Here is a 21,309-nt window from a genome sequence, read left to right as displayed (position 1 = left end):
AACCGTTAACAAAGCCTTTGGTACCTTTGCCTAATTTGTCCTTATTAATCGTGAACAGAAAAAGAAACCAAAAATTATGCTAAGGAACATTACCTATAAGCACTAATGGGAAAAGACGGTATAGAATAATTATTTTGTTCAAAAAGAAGCAAAGATCTTAAGAACTGAAGTTCTGTGAAATTTAGAACATAAGAAATGAGTATTCACTGCTAATACATAAAAAGATGTGCCTTTGCAGAAATTTTCTTTATTACTATATTCTGATGTCTAGTTTGCACTGTAATGTATTTCATATATAGTAGAGGTGCATTAGTAAAATTTTCCTGCCAGATGTTGTGTCCTGACACATCGATCATTTTCCACAACACTAACATTTGCACTGTAAACAAAGTAAATTGGTAAAGAAATTGACTTGCTATAGAACCTATATTTCAGATGGTTTCTACGTTTTGAAAACGTGGCTTTACAGCTTCTTCTCCTACTCACTAACTGTTCTGAAAGATACTCCGATGTCTCCAGATTTCACTATCCTGTTGGCTTAGCTCGTTTTCTAATTTTTTTTTTTTTTTCAGAATCTATTCTGGGTTTTGGACAACAGTTATGCATTACAGACTGCTTCCTATTGGAAAAACAAGAGAATGCAGAAGATTGAGCAAAACAGCTCATTTGATACTCAGCAAACCCCAGCCAAGATCCTGCCTTAGTGGTCAATACCAGCTTTATGAGATAGCAAACCTGATGTGGGAGCAGGAAGGAAATGAAAAAGGGAATTTCAAATGGCTTGAGTAAATAAGAAATAAAATTTGCCTGAAATGCTTTAGACGTGAAGGTCCCTATTTGTACCTCACTTAAATGTATAATCACAGTTATTTTAAAAGTGGATTCTTAAGATAAATGCCTGATATCACTAGTATGAAGCCCTGTGAGATACTTTATAAAGTTACTGGCAAACTGTCCGCTCCATTTCTCACATGGTGTTTCAGCTTGGAGACTTCTGATGAAAATGCAATGAAGACTTTGTAGATATGCCATACATCACTGTCATTTTTGATGAACTGTGATGCTTAAATGAAATGGCACCAAAAAGAAGATAGAAATCTTCTTGGGCAACTTTTATTCATGCTAGTGAGCACTCACACAAGTAACTTTACTGGATTTAATGGGGCTCCTGACAACATGACTCACCATCAAGAATAATGGTTCCAGAAGGAAGGGCTTCCTCAGAAAGCAATGGATTCAGCACTGGAAAGTAAATCAATTCCTACCCAGACTTACAGCACTAGAGTCAAGTTTTAATTTGCGAATGTCTCATTTTTTCTTTACAGACAACTTGTGTCTGATCAGTGATTGGAAATTTTATTCATTTTTCCTCATTTAGGTGAAAAGCTGAGGTAGTTTTAATGCAGTAAGGCAAGCTGCAAATAAAGAATGTAGTCTTCTAGAAACCACAGCCTACAAATTCTTTCCCCAAGTAATTCTCAATGGAATATACTAGTTGTGATGTTACAAATATCTTTTGTCAAAAGATTTACAGATCACTAGTAAGTTACTATTACCACTTTAAAAAGTCTCTTTCTTTAACTATGTGCAATAGTTCTAAAGGGATGTTTGGTAATTCCATTCAGGACAAGAATAATTCAGCGGATTTCAAAGATTCATCGGTGGGAAAAATTAAAATTACCCCATATGTAAATTCCAATTATTTCCATCTCATTATTAATGAAAATAACATTAGTAACTCCTCCCCACAAAAGCACTGTGGTTCTGGAGGAAGCTTCCACTAGTGCAGTGAGAGCAAGGAGCCTCCACCATCCTAGCACAGAACTTGTTTATCCTCAGTTAAAATGACATAGTTGTATGCAATTATAGGAAACCTAGGTGGAATTCTAGGTGGCATATTTCCTCCTGTCTTCCTAAAAGAATAAAGTTTTACGCTGCCTGGAACTCTGCATCATAACTATATTTATACAAATGGAATGCAGGATACTATCAATTTAAAGCAATGGCTTCTATCATCCATATTAGATGTATTTTGCATGGGGCTGGACAGTAACAAACAGGGCAGAGCATCTCATAACCCAGAACAGCAGTCTCTTGAAAATGTCACCATTTTAATTTCAGAATGTGTATATAGTTCTTCTCAAATTTATCTTAAAATTACAAGTTGAAGTAGTGTCCCTTTCCACTTCTCTGGGTCCTAAAGGCAGGAACTTTTTCTGCGGTCTTTAAAAAGATTGTTTTTTCCTTAAAAAGGTTTCACCAACAGGAGATGAACAAAGCTCTGGTGCACACTCCTTTGATCAAGTACCGGCTCCATCGTGCTAAGCAAAACTTTCATGAAGCTGGAGTCAAAAAGCAAATAAACTTCATTTTCATAGATGAAGACTATCAGCCTGTGCATAACATTCAGAAACAGAGCCAAAGCACAACTTGCATCAGCATGCATTTTACAAACTAAGGAAAGCCAGGTACTTGGGCACGCCAGAAGTTTATTTTGTCTACAAAACTATTCCAGTAAGAGTATCCTGCAGCAATCCTGCTTGTAACGTACAGAAACATCTGTCTTAGGTGAAGATATGACTGCGGCTAGTAGAATAATAGAATAACCCAGATCCTCACTAGCTTTCTAATGAAGAGAAGTCCTATTATTTCTGCCTCATTCAGGTGCCTGGCTTCAATACAGGCGTGAAAAATGAGCCTGGAGGCTCACAACTGGCCTGCAGAAAAGAGAGAAGAGAACCCAGTTTTCTCCAAGTCTGGACAATCAGTTGTATCACTGATTACACTTTTTTAGTATGAGGAGGATAATAGAGAGACTTACATCTTAAAGAGAAAATCATACTTTACATGCCAAACTGAGATTAAAGTAACCAAAAAAAGGAAAGAAACTGTTCTTTGCTCCTAGAGTTTTGAGATACAGCCTCTGGACTATATCCTCTAGGACTCTAGCACACACAAACAAAATCACTTAGAGTAACAATTGAAATTCTGAAACACTTAGAGAACACAGAAGAGCCCCATTGAGACAACAACACATTGGTGCTATGAGGGCAAACCTAATGGCCTTAATCTAACCAGTGTTATCACCAATACATATATGAAATCTCACAGAGCTAGAGATACAAACCACTTGTTTCTTATTTGAAATATATGAATTTTGAAATATGTCAGTTGCCAAGAAATGATAGCTGCAGGAAAAAGTTGCCCTTTTATACTAACCATTGATTCCAGAGTATTTTCAAACAGGCACAGATTAGGTAAACTAATTGATCAAATTAGACCCCACCTTTCAAAACCCAAGAGGAATTAACTAAACAATCAATTTACTAAACACCCAACACTTACAACCAGCCAAAAAAGGCCAGTTGAAGTCCAGGAGTAGCACACTTGTGCATGTTAATGGTTTTCAAGTCCATTACAAGAACATCACTTTTACAATAAAATGTCATTTTCAGCAAAATAGTGATCTTATAAGCAATATAATTAAATTACTTTATATAGCTGAACTTTCAAATGTCCCTCCCTCCCCCCAAATGTTGGGAAATTCCTGGCAGGTATGAAGTAATTTGTCCACTGCAATAACAATTTTCAGACCCAACTTACTTCTTTGTAGCCGAAAATGATACGCCCATCATTGAGAAGGGTGGCCTGAAAAGTGAAACTGCCCAGGTTGTAATTATCCTGCAGATGTACATGGTCCCACTGGACAACTAGTGCTGTGCCTGTGAACCCCAGAGTGGGGTAGAGAGGCAAAGGGAAGAAAAAATGTGAGAAAAATATCAACTGACTGTAGGAAAAGTATTTAACTGCAGTTACTTGAAACAAGAACAGTGATTTGTCTCTTTTTAGCAACTTCCAGCCCAGCATCTTGAAATGCCAAAGATACTACAAACACAAGTTGCAAATGAAACCCTCTTAAAGGCAGACAACATAGTGCCATAAATAAATGCCTCAACTACTCACACAAAAGTCTGCTGAAGTAAGAGTCGTCAGTAACTTGTTCGGAATTGCACAAGACATCAACAATCAATAAAGGTAGGATCCAGCATTCAGAGGTCAGGGGTGCTGCCACAATCACTGGTCTGCAGTGGCTTTTTTTACACTGCACATATATACATGTATATATACATATATATATACATGTATATCTACATACCCTGATGACTGAAATGAAAAGTGCTAATAGCATTACCTGTTTAGAAAAAGGTATTATTTGAGAAATTTAGATTATTCCATTAACTATGCATTAATATAAATAGTATTTTTTTTCCTGCATGGTGCAAATGGTTGTTGAGGTTCTGTAAGTTGAAAAATATTAGGTGTTGGCAATAAATAAATGTAGTTTAAATTAAAACCATTAATAATGCATAGATGGGGTAAATTTTGAGTCTGGTGTGCAGAGATATAGTTGCAAGAGGCTCCTTAATATTCATGGGAGTTCTGTAGCTGAATATCCACTTATGGCACTAAAAATGTACCCCAAGTGACTTGCATACCCTGCGAACATGTTTTACAGATGTTTAGAGTTATAGACACATTCAAGCAGCTTGGCTGAAAGACAGTTATCACCAAAACTGTGTTTACTGGAAATGGCTTTTTCATCTTTATATGCCTTCCTCAACACACTTCTCTCTTTGACACTAATGGGAGTGATGTACTTTGATTCACAGGTGGATCAGGATGCATCCAGCTCTGTGCATATCCTCGTAACATCTTTTGTCACATATCTTCTGTGCTGTAACTTTTATTACCATATCCTGGCAGAAGATGTCACAAAACTATGAACAACCAAATTTTTGGTGCGTACTGCACTTAAGTCCACCGTATTATTGTACGCTCATTAATTGTGCACACAGTGCATTTTTCCTTCTGTGACCATATTCGTTAACTGCTTTCTGAAAATCTGATTGTATTAAATTTCATTTTAAAGGAATTTACAGGGAATTTTAAAAATTATCAGAGCAAAAATAGCCAGAACTTCTTATAGTCAGTCTTTGAGTATCTCAGATATATGTGCATCTCAGAACCCCATGCTAAATTTGAAGTCATCTGCCTCCAAAACAGTCTTCTTGTTCCCAGAGCCTTTAGGAAGACTGAAGTGTACATAAGCTCCTTGCAGTTAGCTCCATGAGTGGGACTGAGATGGGTCACCACATTCTGTGCTTACTCACTCCAGATACCGGTCTAAAGCAGCACACTTACGGGGGTAGACCGTAGATGAGTAAGAAACAAGGAGCTGAAGATACAGTTTGCTCAGTGCCTTTTTATTTGGGGTACAGATAGCAAATTCTTTGTCCTAAAGCATGAGGTCTAAAAGATCATCATGCCTTATACATGGAGAGGGATCCAAAATCTTAAAGAAGTATTCAATCTTGTCATTAAAGCAATGTGGTACAGCCTGATACACCTGGTGTGAAGACTGGAAGTCAGGAGTAGAATGAGAATTAGCCATGTCTTTCCCAGAATCCTCAGATTCTTTCAGTAAAGATGACAAATATCAGGCTGTAATGTCAAATAATTTATGAAATGAGAATAGCATTTGTTTCTGCTTGAAAACTCTCCATGCAAGGAATAGTCTATTTTATAGGATTTTTAACAAATAAATGCTGTAAGTAATGACTAGATTGAAAGGAAAGATTATGACTAGGTGCAGGGTTTATAGGATAGATTTTGATTCCTGATGTAAAGAATAAAAATTTACACACCTAGTTGGAAATGTGATGTATCGTTTGGACATGTTTAGAATTTGTGTTTAAATTTACTATGAATATACATAAATAGAATGGCACGAGCTTATCCGGGAAGATTTAAAACAATCATAGATCTCATTATATTAAGTCACAATACTAAACCCTCTACATTTTACATTCAGAATAAACAGTCACTGACATTGTATTTGATCACTACAGGCCCAAATGCCTTTTAATCACACAGGTTATGTTTTCAAAATATTGATTATAACTGACTTCATGAGACAAGTGTCCACACATTCAAGGCCTTTGAAATATCTTGCAGAGCTTCAAGTATGACCCTGTGTTGCCTTTTACCCTTTCAGTCTTTTGTACAAGGGACTGTTGAGAACGCGTGAAGTAGACGAGTGTATTGGATTCCAGTCCTGAGACTCCATGCGCACTTAGTCATTGACAGATATACTAACCTTATACCTGCCCTGGTTCTGTGTGGTTTTGCTATTGCATTCCACAAATGCTATTTTTGATCTAGCTGGTGGGTGGGTGGTACTTACTATATATATTTTGCAGTAACAGGCACTTGCACTTTTATACAAAACAGAATTTTCCTTTTAAAACTGACAAAATACATTGCTAATTTGAGTTTATGTATTTTAATATCCAGAAGATATTTGTCCAATTAGGAAAAAGGATTCATGACTCTTTAACTGTGTTCTAAATTAAGAACTGTTTATGGATGTCTAGCCACGTGCTTTATCCAGTCCGTGAGTTAAAAAAACAAAACAAAACAAAAAACCAAACCAAAACAAAATCAAAAACCAAAACCCAAACCCCAATATTTTATAAAAATCTTCAATTTTTCCTTCAAAAATAGTTATTGGAAATAAGAAGAGTCAAGGGGCACAGACATGCTATGAAGGACTACTACATACCATTATCAAAGTATCTGACTGTTGAATTTCTTGACACACTGGGGTCAAAATTTGCCATTAAGGGTGCAATATATTGTGTAGCTGTTAGCATTCGATGCACAACTTCTCCAGTATATATGAAACCTACAATAAAAAAAAAATATTGAGACCATTTCAGTAACTTCTGAAAAGATTTAAAGAATGGCAGATTGAACTAGGCATTGCCAGAGCATTAATGGGTCATCTGAGAGAAATTAATCCCACCACCAATTTTATGGTGAATTAAGTAAGCGCTAAAATTTCAGGAAAATGTCTGTCATGGCTGCAGAAGAACAAGATCCAAGATGAACAGTGGAACAATAAGCTGAAAAAGCAAGTCGTTTTCATACAGAAATAAAAACAGCAAACTCAAGGAAGAATAACTCCAGTTAACAAAAAAAAGGAGATATGTGGCATTATCAAAATGAGCCTTTTACTACCATGTATATTCATAGTGCTTTTTATCCCTTCCAAAAATCGGCAATTTCTTTTGCAAATTGCTACCTCTTCAAAAGTTAGTCTAACCCTTTTTCATATTCTAAGGACAAAGAATAACAGCCAATTTCAGACAATAAGAGGTAACAACCTTTAAAAAAAAGGAAAAAAAAATTCAAATGAAGAGTGGAACAGACAGGATTTTTTTCACAATTTTAAGTAAAGCAGCATTTCTGCTACCTTCTCTGCAGTGTCAGATCTCATTAGTTTATCCTATTCATGCCTTAATCTACAGTACTCCTCAGATCAATAGTGGGCTTCTTCCATCAGAAGTGCTCACCCAAAACCTCTTACTGGTTTAGAACTGGAGTTCTTCCTTCAAGGAAGAACAGTAATCTATGGTGAATGCAGTAATACTATAGTTTTCTTCAAAGCAAAACTTTGCATATTTTAATGGCAGGAAACCCTTGTCATTTTAAACAATAAATGGTCTACTAATAAACCTGTAGTGTTTAGATTTGCCAACTCCAGTTGACTAACTTCTTTAGATGCTCCAACCTAAAGCCTGACTTCAAAACTACCATCTCTCTAGAGTGAGTCTTTTCTTAAGTTCTATTTTAGCCTTTGCCTTGCTGGTCTAAACTGACAAACTTTAAGTTGATTGGAGCTACAAGTAGATTTTAAAAGCTAAGGTTTGCATATTACTTCTCCTCTTACAATGATTACCAGATGGTACTTTATGCTAAAGTCTTTGCTTTTTCTACATCTATTGATTTAATGAAGTATATTTCAACAGCAAACACCCCAATAACAATAAGAATATTGGAGTTGACTGAAAATTTTCTAACAGAAAAAATTTAGAAGATGTCTCACGTAAATTCAGTTATTTACTGGTGAATTATAGTATCCACTGCAACACTTCTGATGCTGGTTTCTGTTTTCTTTTAATTCTTCAGCCATATTGATAGTCTCTCTTCCTCCACAACCCCTTTTACTGTCAGGTCCAAGAGATCCTTTCTTCTCAAATTTAGTATCATTACAATACAACACATTATGAAGGAACATATAAATCTATCCCTGAAACAGAATTGTGAAATTCCAGAACTAAACACAAACCTGAACAACTGGTATTACCCTCAAGGTAGAAATACCATTTTTGAGCCAAGTTCAGTTAATACATGATATTAAAAAACATTAGTGTGCAACTCCACTTTCTTCATTGTAGTATCTTCATCCTAACAACTGTGCGATGAGGCAGGTTTGTTAAAGGATTGTTTGATAGGATATAGGAAATCTCTGAGAGCATGAAAAAATATCAAGTTTCTGGAGTGCTTTAGGCATCCTTCTACTCCTGTTTCTTTCTGAAACATGTTGGTAAATGCTTGCTAACTGTTTATAGAACTAGTTCGGCAAGTCATAGGATGCTATAATAAGCAAACAAAAAAGGTGGTTCTTTGGAATAATTTTCCTGCATGGCTGCTACCAGTTAAGATCAAGTACCATGAAGTCAACTCAAGTGGAGGTGATAGGAGATCTAAGAAAAAGCCAGGTGTGAGGAAAATACAGTAAAAGATTCAGATGAAAACATCTGGCTTTGACGAAGGGGTGAGCTTGGAACCTAGCTGCCTTGCTTCATTTAAAACACACCTATTTATTCAAATGATAAAGTATTTTAATATCTGGATATCTGGAAATCTCCTAACTACTAAATTAATTCTTAGGCCTGAACTACAACTGTCTTTTTTTTTCTTGTTTTTCTTTTTCTTTTTTTGTGATGGGAGTAGATTCAGTTAAATATCTAAATACCACTTTTATACTAATTTATAGGGAGAGAGAAATACCAGTTAAACAACAAAACAAAACCAGAATAAAACAAACAAACATAAATCTTCCCACATGTATTTACACGTCATGTATAGAACTTAACTTTCAGAATATACAAATGTGGATGTAATTTTACTCTATTACTCATCATTTCAGGATAACCAACAGTCCTGCCGAAGTATAGTCCTTGAAATGCATTTTCATTACTTCCTATTTATTGCTGTTTGCTTCTAAAATGTCATTCCCTTGAGAAATATTCCCTCATGCTTATTTAGACATTTTAAATACATATCATTTTATAGAATATATGTGCTGCTTATTATCCCTATGGTCATGTGCACACATATTTTAACAAAATCTTGGGTACATCTATAACCTTGAAATCATTCCTCAAAAATATTTTGAAGACAATATAAACAAAACCTTTGAATCCATATTAATGTATTACAATTAGCCTTAATACTTCAGTACTTATTCATCCCTTGCACAATGGTCCTATCTTTACAGTTTCCCTTTCAGGCTTTCATTCCATTTACAGTATAAATGTCACCATTATAACTAATAATGAGGCAGATACAATAGGAAAACAAAGAACTTAATTGTGTGGGAACACATAACTAAATAAATCAGCCCAGGTAATTAGTATCCACAGAGCGTATTTCCAAGTGTTTGCCAGATGCAGCTTTACTTTAGACAAAAATGGAAAGCAGGAGGTAGATGATAGCTGGGAAGCAGGCAGGCCTTGCATGAAGATCATTCTAATGAGAACTCCAGTCATGAGTTGGAACAACATGAAAAGCAACACAAAGTCATTTCAAATTATCCCAGAGATTCAAAGGCTGAAGCCACTGTTGAGCATGGACATTTTATCATTGCCACTACTACTGAAAGAAAGCACCAAATGTAAAATTAACTTATTCCTGAATGGACTTCCACAGAAAATTGGCTTATACTATCTGTGACCTAATTTTCTGACAGTGGCAAATGTCCATGGTTGATTCATTTAGTCAAGGAAGAATTTTTCAGACCTGCAATTTCCTGAACCACTTAATCTCTCCTTTGTGGAAGGGGTTGGTAGAGCTCTTTCCAAAACTCTTCACAAGTACCATACCTAGAAGCACAGTATGCTCCTTAACACTGGAATGAAGACAAATAGGAAAGACGGCTCAGCACTTTGTAAGCTTTACATGTACATGTAAATCTAACTAAAACTAAGGATGAATTAATACTAAAGCCACTTGTAAATCAAATACGGTATACTCTTAGCATAAAAATGCACACTCACACACAGGGCAAAACTGTATATATATATATAAGTATATATATATATAAACAATGTAAAGCACACTTGATGCAGGGCCCTGACTCGATTTAAGAATGTGTTGTACATCTGAATTTACCCATTCCAAAATATAGTCCACACTGGTTGCATTTTAACTTATTAGATTTACATGTAAGTTTTAACATACAAGATTACAACAATCTGCACTTAAGCTTTCTGCGGTTTCTTTTTGTATTCCTACCTGTGCATAGAATCAGTACCATTTAGAAAGTTTTTCAACGTTTCCCAATTGTGTAGAATAATGGAATATAGGTTCTAGGCAGGATGAGCAATGAGCCCTTTGAAGTTTCTGTTGTGTGTCTATAAAGATATGGCAGGATATGGGACATGCAAGCAACATAAAAATGAAATGTCTAGGTTGATAACTGACTTCTCCCTTCTAAAACCATGCATGAACAAGTTACATAAAACTAAGCCTGGTTTTATATATGCGACATTATGATAAACTTTTTTTGCACTTCAGCATTTAACCAAATTAAAACAAAACACACTTTAGATTATAATTTCATGTGTGATTTATTTTGAAATATCTGAAACAACGGGCCATACCTTAAAAGTATCATACTGAATACACGGTACAAATGAATTAATTATACTTCTATGTGTTGGTACTGAATAGGCTCCATTTTGAGAATATATGTTTTAGTTGCTCAGTACTTCTTCAAAGCTATTATGACAGTTCATCCTTTACCTATGTGATGGGTTGACCATTACCAACTGCCAGATGCCTTCCCAGCTGCTCTCGCACTCTCCCTCCTCAACAGGACAGGGAGACAAGATGAAATAGCTTGTGGGTCCAGATATAGACAGGGAGAACACTTGCCAACTACTGTTGTGGCTAAACCAGAACTCACTTGGGAAAAAATAATTTAATTCATTGCAAGATAAAATTGGTTTGGATAGTGATAAACAAAGACAAATGAAAACAACACCTTGCCCACATTCCTCCCTTTTTCTCAGGCTCAATGTCACTCCTTCATTCCCAACTCTTCTACCTCCTTCTCCCCATAGAGCAGCGCAGGGGGATCAGGAATGAGGGTTGGGTTGCAGTCAGTTCATAGCATTTCATCTCAGATGTTCCTTCCTCCTCATGTTTTTCCGTGCTCCAGTGTAAGTCCTGCCCACAGGCTGCAGTCCTTCAGGATAAACCTGCTCCTGTGTGGTTCCTTCATGGGCCATGATTCCTTCAGGACATGTCCACATATTCAGTGTGGTGTTCTTCACAGGCTGCAGTGAGGATATCTGCTTCAATGTGGGCTTTTCTGTGGGGTGGAGGGAAATACCTGCTTTAGCCTTGTCTCCTCCATAGATGTTTTGGCACCTGGACAACCTCCTGCCCAATCTTCTCTCACCTTGGTTTTCACAGGGTTTTTTCTCATACTTTTTCCTCACTCTTGATACTGCTGTGCAACATTTTTTACCCTTTCTTAAATATGTTTTCCCAAAAGTGCCAGCAGTTTGGCTGATGGGCTCAGCTGTGTACCGCAGCGAGTCCACTGGAGCCAGCTGGATCCACCTCTGTCTGACACTGGACAGCCTCTCACCTCATTCTAGAGAGGCAGATGCCCCACTACCAAAATGTTGCGATGGACCCCTAATACAAGCTAAGACTTAACCTAATATTTTACTTATTCTATATATTACATGTTTCATATTTTATTTTCTGTATCAACTATTTTACCTAACATGCAGCAATAACATTATTTACCTGAATGACTGGAATTTCTAGTCTCTTATTAAGAGTTTTTTTTTAAAAATTATTTTTATATTACTGATTTTCTGCTAGAGGATAAGTGGAAAGTTGCAGCTGAAACAGATTACTTACTGTACCAGTCTTATCCTCAGCAACTGAGAGCTCTTGCCCAGGTCAGATCACTCCCACTATATAATTAATAGCTTTTGTCTTCTAAAAATGGAAAAATGTTCTGGCAAAAAGAAAATGATCTAGAGAAAAAAAAGTCTCACTGTATCTTCTGAAAAATAAAAAAATAATGGTGCTAAATAACAGCAATGAAATAAGTTGATATGGAATTACTCCTTCGAATAGCCATGACATTGCTTTCATAAAAAGGGTATAAAATTTTGCTTATTCCCCAAAACAATCTTTATTGGAAATAAAGACCTAAACCAATACTTCCTTCAACCAAAGAACCATACCAACCAACACATTTGACAAGAATAGGAACGCTCAAAACTACTTTGTATACTTGCCAATAAGCAGTTTGACACAGGCCTGTAATAATCTTGTCTTTCATAGTTCTGAAGAATTTGAGAGCTTGACTGAATGGCAGGTAAGTTCTACCAAAGCTCCATAAACCAACTCTACTTACCAGGTGGTTTTGCCATCATAGTAAGAGTTGGCTCATGTACCTTTTGTACAGCAGCATTTTTGTTTCAGGTACAGACATCAATACAGATTTTATGATCTACAAAGCCTGATGTGTTATAAAGGTAACTAACTGCTCCCATTCCTCATGGGTTGACATTATCCAAAGTGTGTCAAGGAGTCCCCAACAAAGGCTTTTTCAGTCATAGAACATGCCTGAAGATGTGATTCATAGGGAAGTAAACGAAGCATGATGTACGTTGTTCTTGAGACACCTTGCTTATGATCAGGGAACTGAAAAGATGACACTTGGAATTTAAAACCAAATACAGAAATGTGCATTTAAAAAAAACTCCAAACAAATGGAGTAGTAGAAGAACCTGGAGGTCAAAACAATGAACAAATCTAAACATCTCATACAAAATATTAAATGTAGAAAGAAATAAGACTGCTTTGGAAAAAAAAATAATGTCCCTATCAGGCAGCTGATGTTAAGTAAAACCACATGTTAAAACTCTTAGTAATAAAACAAGCTGTGGTTGCTTAGCTGAAAAGGTAACTGCCTGCCAGCAGCAGCTGAACAATGTAAGGTTTTGCATGAGAGAGACTGTCACTGGGCAAAGGCAGAGCTGCCACTCAAGTGCACGGTTCAGTGTGGGTTTACTCGAGCACCCTTGCAGCATACAAACTAGACGGGAAATAGCAAAGCCGCTTCCAAAAAACGGAACCAGGGAAAAGCGGTTTCCCTAAGAGCATAGGTCCCAACCCAGATGACCCAAGGGAAAGCCTTGATTTCAATTTCAATATTAACATATGCAATGAGGTTTGTAGGAATTTAACAACGCACTCTCACACACCCCCTGAAATGTTTTATAAAGGAATAATTTATTTCCTTTCTCTCTGTTCATTTTCTTACTTAAGCAGGGTGAGAGTACATGACTTCGGCTGCTCATTTTCCTCCAAAAAACTCTGAAAACTGTTTGTGCAGCCAAGAGAGAAAACTGCAGAGGAACTGGCAGGCACTTCCCAGCTCTCTGGCTGCTTCTCTTTTGGTCTCAGTAAAATCAAAGCCTTCTGAAAGGATCTGCCCTGGGGCATATGATGGTATCTAATATGACCCCAAAGCTATCTCAATGGGTAGCAGTGCTTCTACTCCATCTTTACTATCCTAGACCCAGCGCACTATGCATTTTTTTTTTGAAACCATACTTACAGTACTCTGCAGATTAAGATTTACCACAATTTTCAAAACTTTACCCCCAACCTAGCAATTATATTGTTGAAAGACTGGATATGTTATCGATCTCATCTACTTCCCTGTCCCTGATGAAGAAGATACTAGGAGAGAAATGATAAGAGGCTTACCTTGGGCTTGTTCAAAAAACCCACTGTAACGAGCTGTGGGGCCAAAGAAGTGTTTAATGCCTGGCATCTTTCAAGCAGAGCTCGGCATCACTGACCAAGACAAAGATAAGCTGCTCACAACTTAATGGGGGTTAAAACCCCTCAAATCCTAAAATGGATTCATATACCATCTTGATGTCTGCAGGTGCCAGAGATACTGTCTTGCCAAAGAAAAATATTTGGGAAGTGGACCAAAATTTTTTGCTCCATGTTCCCCAATTTGCTGACTATAATAATTGGTAATGCAAAAAGGTGCATTCACTTCTCTTGTTAAATTGGCAGGACAGTAGGAAAAATAGACCAGAGATAGGGACTGAGAAGTAGGACATGAGTGTTTATATCAACATCCTGTAAGACTGATGTTCTAAAAGTAATTTCAAAAATTAAAATAATTATCAGATTTAGCACATTTGAGACAATTATTATGGTGTTTAATTGTCTCCAGCAACATCTCAGCATATTTGCATGAGACTAGCTTTAAAGAACACTTCAGCAATTTCTGGATATTCCCATTTGTAAATAGAAAGCTTCAAATAAATTACAGAGGGAAATCAGTGTATAGGTTTTTGTTTTTGTTTTTGTTTTTTTCCTGTTTGCAGCTAGAAAGCCCAGATTTAGGTGGTGAAATAAGCTAGTGAAACGTGTCTGCACTCTCTGTAAAGATTGCTGGAGCATAGCCAACAGCTTTGTGAAAGGCAGGAAGGAAACCGCAGCCTCTGCCCTCAGGGCCACCCCATGCTGTGTGCGCTCTTCCCTTGCTCAAATCACTCCAATACCTTAGTCCAGACGTATTAGTGAGTCCAGCTCAGTGGGCCCAGCCCACAGACATCCCACCTAAGATCTCTTCTATTTGCCAGCCACGTGCTAATATGTACCTACAAAAAGAAACACCCAAACCAAAAATCAAACCATTAAAATCTTTCACTCTGTGAGCAGATATTCCTTAATGAACTTTTTCTGTAGTAAGATAGTGGAGAACACAGCTATTATTTGGGAAAGTTGTGGCCTCGTCTGCCTTCAGCACAAACAATCCGGCTTTCCCCAGTAGGAACGCCAGAATGTTGTTACTTAGGCACATATAACCATCAGCTGAGATCAATATAAGAGAACACAAGCATAACTCAAGAAGATATGCATTTGTATTTTCAGACTGCCAGAGAATTCCAAATTGTTATACCACTAGAAAACTCCACCTTTTAAGCAACTGGTTCTCATGCAGTCATTCACTTGTAAAAGGTTTTTGTAAACAAAGCTTTACTAAAAATTAGCACCTAATAAAATCCTGACATTCTTTTATTCAATAGCCACCCAAGCAAACTCATTTCAATTGCAGCACACAAAACAACTCATTTGCAAAGACCTCTTCTCTGTTTATGTTTTGTGCCAGATGTAAATGAGACCAGAGAAACTAGACTCCTCCTATAAAAGACTCTTCCACACACACTAACACCTATTCTTGCTCATCTCTTTCTTTTTAATAAATATAATTGCTCTAACTAGTAGGGAAAGGTTTGTCCCTTTTATTGCAGCTACTATTCTCTAGCGTGCTAAACCATTACTACTTCAGATGCACCTTCTCATTAGGTTAGAAGACATTTATTTAGATTGACACTATAAAAACATGTTATTGAAACAGTTCTTACATCATCTTACTTTCACTCTTTCATTTAATTTGCCTTAGTATGATTATAACCAACATCATATATATTAGCTGAGAATAAGGAGACCAGCTCCCTGAACAGTAAAAAGGTGTTTGAGCTTTATCAACTGGTAAGATTCTCTCTCTGTAAAGTTGCCACATGTTTTTGCCATTTCAAAATATATTTTCAAAATATTTTTCATCAGTTTATGATCATATCTGATACCTCAAATGGAAAAGGTCAGAGCTGCAAGTTTTCTCTTTGGTTGAAAGCCCAGTAGGATGCTATTTTGTTTGTAATTATTTTAATTGGAGCTGCTGAAAACAGCTTCAAAATTTTGCATTTTATTTTCAGGATGCTTCTTGTTCTCCATCTCACTGTTTCTGACATATCTCGCCTTTTTTTTTTTTTAATTTTTTATTTTCTATTCCTCTTCAGCAGTAACACTAAAAACCTTATGAAGCTCTTCTCTTTTCTGGAATTAAACTACAAATGGACCCAAAATACACTTTTACATTTGATGGAAAAATGGCAAGATGTTTCATGGGGGAAAGAAAACATATCAGGAACAGTGTTGCTTACATGTTTATTCAGTGAGACTGACAAATATTGTATAGGTGTATAAAGAATTGACCACAAACCTCTGCACTGTGTATTTTTTCAACTATGTTAAAATGTGTTTTCCCTCTGCTTTTCCTGATATTTGTCCACCAACTCTCTCATGATGAAGCAAATTCAAGAATATGTTATGCTATTAAGCCTGTAAAATATATATTGGAGTGCTCAATTCTAGAAACAGATAATGTAATTTACCTTCAAACACTGTCCTATATAGCCATATTAATATTTCTTTGGTACTTGACTGAAGTAAGCTTCAAATAATGTCATTTATCCCCAGATGGCTAATTTATTGTTATGTCTGTGGAAGAATGTTATCATCACTGTAACTGCATGAAGATTACAGTGTAATTAAACCAAAGGCTAACAGCAACTCCAGATCCCTCAGACAATCCATGAAAGTTAAATACCTTAATGGGCTTTCAAGATCAGTGTAAAAATGAACCAATCTCTCACGTTATTTTATAATTTTTTTCACCCTTCTGGGGAAAATGAACCAGAGACAGATTATAGATATTATATTTTTTGGCTTTGATTTTGCTTGACTGGATTGAATGCAACAACCCATTTCTTCTTCCAGCCTGAAAAGTGGGCTATCTGAAAGCTAAGCCCCAGAAGGCATAAGTATCACACACTTTCTTATTTGCAGAATCTTACAAGGACTTCTTGTGTGCTTCTGCATGAGAGAAAAAAGAAAAGCCATCCAGAATCCTCATACTCTTGGCCGTACTTCTGTGTTATCTTATGTAGATATTCAAAGGACAGAGGATTAGTTTTTCACCATTATTTTTCCTGCTGTTTTGTTAATACTAAAAACATTATCTGGAAAAATTGAGAACATGTAATGTATGTCATTGAGCAAATGCCAATAAGTTTCCCATCTTGCTCTAGTTTCCCTAATACTCATGGCTCTTGTGAAAAGTATATGATCTAGTGGAACGCAATCCATTCTGGTGAAAATCCTATTCCATTTAGCAAAGGGATTTAGGGGATTATGTATCATGAAACTCTTCCAGTAGAGTTTTTTCTTCTGACATGTCACAAGACATCCTCTTTCAGGAGGTTTTTAGATATCACTAGGAAGTGTACAGGAACAAGAAAAGCACTTTTAAGTAAGGACACTGTGATGGAGTGCAAACAACTTGCAAATTTAATTGTAACTTTTAATGACTCTAAATTGTGAATGGTCTCAAGCTCAGGAGAAACAAACCCATAGGTTTAGAGTCTAATGACTTGTATCAGTTCCTGTCTGATCAGGCACATACTTCCCTGGAGAAAATTCTTGGACAGAGGAACAAAATACACTATCTACACAGTGAGATTCGGCCATGCGATAGCTCCCAAGTGCCTCTCAGCTCCAGCCAAACAAAGACCAGTGCGGTGCCTAGACAGGCTGGAACCAGAGAAAAGAGGCTGGCTGGAGGATTATCTTGCTTGGGCTGAATATCTTAGCAGCTGTGTCGTTGCAGTAACCTTGGCACTGCTAAATCCTAGGATAAGGCTTGAATAGAGCTGTTAGGGGGAAAACTAATTTTGCAATCCATTTCTGATATAAGGGTCTCTTCCACTGGTTGGGTAAAATATCCTCATGCCTGAACAGCTCTTATCATCAACAAAAAAGCTGGGATGGAACTGAGGAAAATGGTCTTTTAATGTTGGAAAACATTAAATAAAAAATGGTTCATCTTTGAATCAAAATGTTGTAATATCAATATAGATTTTTTTGTTTGTTAGTTTTGCTGCTGTATCTAACAAAAATAACTATCATAATCTTTTCTGCTTGCCCTGTTTATTCTCCTCTTCCTTCTAGCTTTTAAAGCTAGTTCTTAACTGGATAAATTTTGTAAAATATTAATAATGTGAATCCTATGAATCATATGAATATCATGAAAAATGAAAGACTACCAGGTAATGAGGAAATCATTATTACCCAGAATTTAAAAAAATTAAGTATATAAAAGAATAATAAAGTTCAGAAAAATGCTGAATGCTGTCAAACTGGGTTTGTCATTCATTTTTACAGAAGTTTGCAACAAGAAGAAAACAATATTGGAGAAGAGGAAAAGATTATTCCTTAAAGTTTAAAAAGTCTGCTTAAAATTTCTGCATAACAGAAAGAAACTTTGCTGAATGTTTGTTTTCTGCTGTAGTAAATCAGTATTATTTCAAATATAATATTAGGATTACTAGGTACTAGATTAATTCCATACCCATTATATAATACTATTATATTACTTCTATTAATCTTTCCTAAACTACTAAAGCTAATTACATGTATATAATATTCACTTCTATCCATGTAAAAAAACATCCTACAGCATGTCAGGGAAGACCGCAGAGGCTGGCGTGCATCACTAGAGAAATTTCAGAGAAGCCATTAAACTACATTTCAGATATATACTTATAAACTAAGAAATAGCATGTAATGAACATGTTTTTCATGCTAGCAGGAATTTTTCAGAACGGCATTTAGCTCTGTGTTCTTCTATTGCCAACATCCTGCCATCGTTACGTGCTCTCCAGTTCCTTGTTTGCCCATCACGTTTGTTTGTGTTGGCCACAGAATGCAGAGGGGAGGCAGTACGGGTTTGCCTCCAGCAGGACTAGTCAGCTCGAAACAACACAAGAGAAGCTGGTAGATCATCATGTGAAACTTGAACTTCAGGGGAGCAAGGTCATGTGTGTCTGTTCAGAAAGAGGTTCTTGTTCATATGTGTTTCTCAGTTAAAGGTTGGGCATACATAAGGATATTACCCTGGTCTCTAGTTCAATTTTGCACCACGCCGAGAGGACCCCTCTAATGGAGCCATTGTAAAAGAAAAGCAGATGGTTCTTCCCCTTTCTGTGACTTCACCCTAATGACCAGAACTGGAAACTCTACTCATCAGGCCTCACTGGACAATTTATTTCCCTGGTTTGTGAACTACTGGGGGGTAATGCTTTGGATAATGAACCTCTACTCTGGGTCAAACAAAAAATAAGACCCAACCCAAACATTTTTGACCAATATAAATTTGCTGGTCTAACTCTTACTGAGCTAGACAAAGGTTGCATGGGCAGGAGGGGTGAGGGTGGGCATCTGGTGAGCGGACAAGGACTGGATAGCAAACAGGGAAATCAATACTCAACCAGAATTGTAGCAGAAATACCACATCCTGAAGTTGAAGCCACCAATTTGGGGCTTGTCCTTTCTTTGCCTCCTTTCTCTGCTCATTGCTTCACTATCACTTTGGGCTATGCTCTTCGGCTGTGGAGTGGATTTATGAAAACATCTGGCTTAGAACAACTAAAGCAACAGAAAACTGAGAACAGGCAAAAATCTAGGTGGGGGAAAAACTAGAATATATTAGTCTCAGTGTTTAGAGTTTGGAAATTAGGTCTCATTAGCTCTGGTATCATCAGTAATTCCCTTGTGTTTCCTCTCTTTTGCTGCATTAGTTTACATTAAAGCGAATTACATTACATGAAAGCACTGTATTCATCTGTACTTCAAAGCACACAAACAAAACTTCTGCAAACAGGTGAGAAAATGGACTGACTTCCCTTTGATAAAGGCAACTATTGCCTGGATAAAGTGTTCCTTTATTATGTTTAGGTTTTTACATAATTTCAATACTAAACACCTTCCTGAGAAATACAGATATTCATGCACAACTTAGTACTATGTGATGGGGATGAGAAAAGCAAAATATTTTTCTTAGTGTCAGTTAGTACAGGAAAATATTCACTCAGATCCAGAAAGATGAAATTTTCTCTCCAAGAAAGTACCTTAACAAAGGTCTCATAAAGGTGTCATGAAAACCCGTAATGTCAAATTCAGTAATTACACTCTCTCTTCAGATTAATTCTTTTAATCAGATAAAACGCTTTCCCATATTTTCCTGTTAGAACAGGAATTGTTCTGTATCACAGTTCCAAGTCCAAGGTTTTAACAATCTGACCAAAAAGAATGAATGGGGAAAAAAAAAATCAATACCAGTTTGAACCAGCTGATGACAAATTTCTGCCCTGGAAAGCATACTAGCCCCAACTTTGAACACAAAGATTGCAGTAAAAGTAACAGCAGTATGGCTGCAACTTTAAAAATAAAATTTGTGTGTGAATAAGGGCTCTAAAGGGAAGAATAATTTCTCTTATGGTTATAAAAAGAAAAAAGGAAAAATCTTTGGTTCTAATTCAAGTAATCTTTTTAAAATGTGGGTTGCCCCTTAAAAAAAAGAACCTGGGCAGAGGTGAACCTAGGAATTAGTCCTTCCTTCTGAAGACATCAGATGTGTAATAACCCATCCCTTCCATACAGTCAGTGCGTGGAAACAGGCCATGGCTGGGCAACTGGTGACATGTAGCTCTGCATGCCATAGGCATAAAAAGACAACAGCAGGAAGCTGATTTGCCTGCAATCACTGCAAACCCCTTTAGTAAACACAGTTCTGCCAAGTCTCATTGCTCTTTTTTTTTACTACATTTTTAACAGGTTGAAGTGTAGAGTCACCAGTGGGATGCACATGCTGTGATGGGTTACCTGGACATTTTATCATATGCTAGCATTAACCCTGCTAGGCAGATGCCTTCAATAAGTAAATTCTACCCCAATGCCTTGAAGCACAAGTGAGCATGTACTAACACAAGTATGAAATTTGGTTTGTTTCTACACTGAAAATACAGCTCGTTCATGTTTTTCAGACATTTGCAAATGACTAGGTCACCTTTCACAAATTCAGTATGCAATGTTACATGACCTGAAAGAAACTCTGAATGCATGACTCAGATTGTAAATGTTTTATATAAGTCTTTCAACAATCACCTGATGAGCTCAAATATGACTACTGAAGGAAGAGTCATAAGAAGTAAATGGAAAATACCTTTAGACTGAACTAGACCAAAAATCAATTTTAAAAGAGCTGAGAACTTAAGCTACAGTATTGTTCTACTTTGTGGAAGACATATCATGCAATACACACTTCACTCTGATGATAAATGTTGGTCATTTAATCATACGGTAAGTTACAAGCAGCAGTAGGATATCTGTGGTAAATACCACGTAATTACAGAGTACATAAACAGTGATCCCTGACTCCTA

General features: G+C 36.6%; 1 protein-coding gene across 1 annotated transcript in view; it reads right to left on the bottom strand.

The window, feature by feature from the left end:
• Window positions 1-21,309, bottom strand: part of PLXDC2 (plexin domain containing 2) — a 270,768-nt gene that overhangs the window by 64,619 nt on the left and 184,840 nt on the right. Inside the window, exons 5-6 of the mRNA XM_065832450.2 lie at window positions 6,623-6,745; window positions 3,604-3,722 (exon numbers count right to left, since the gene is read on the bottom strand). Coding sequence (XP_065688522.1) covers window positions 3,604-3,722; window positions 6,623-6,745 — 242 coding nt within the window. The remainder of the gene's footprint in view (window positions 1-3,603; window positions 3,723-6,622; window positions 6,746-21,309) is intronic.

Source organism: Patagioenas fasciata, chromosome 2, assembly GCF_037038585.1.
Source record: "Patagioenas fasciata isolate bPatFas1 chromosome 2, bPatFas1.hap1, whole genome shotgun sequence".
Classification (NCBI taxonomy): Eukaryota; Metazoa; Chordata; class Aves; order Columbiformes; family Columbidae; genus Patagioenas; species Patagioenas fasciata.
This window is presented reverse-complemented; position numbering and strand designations above follow the sequence as displayed.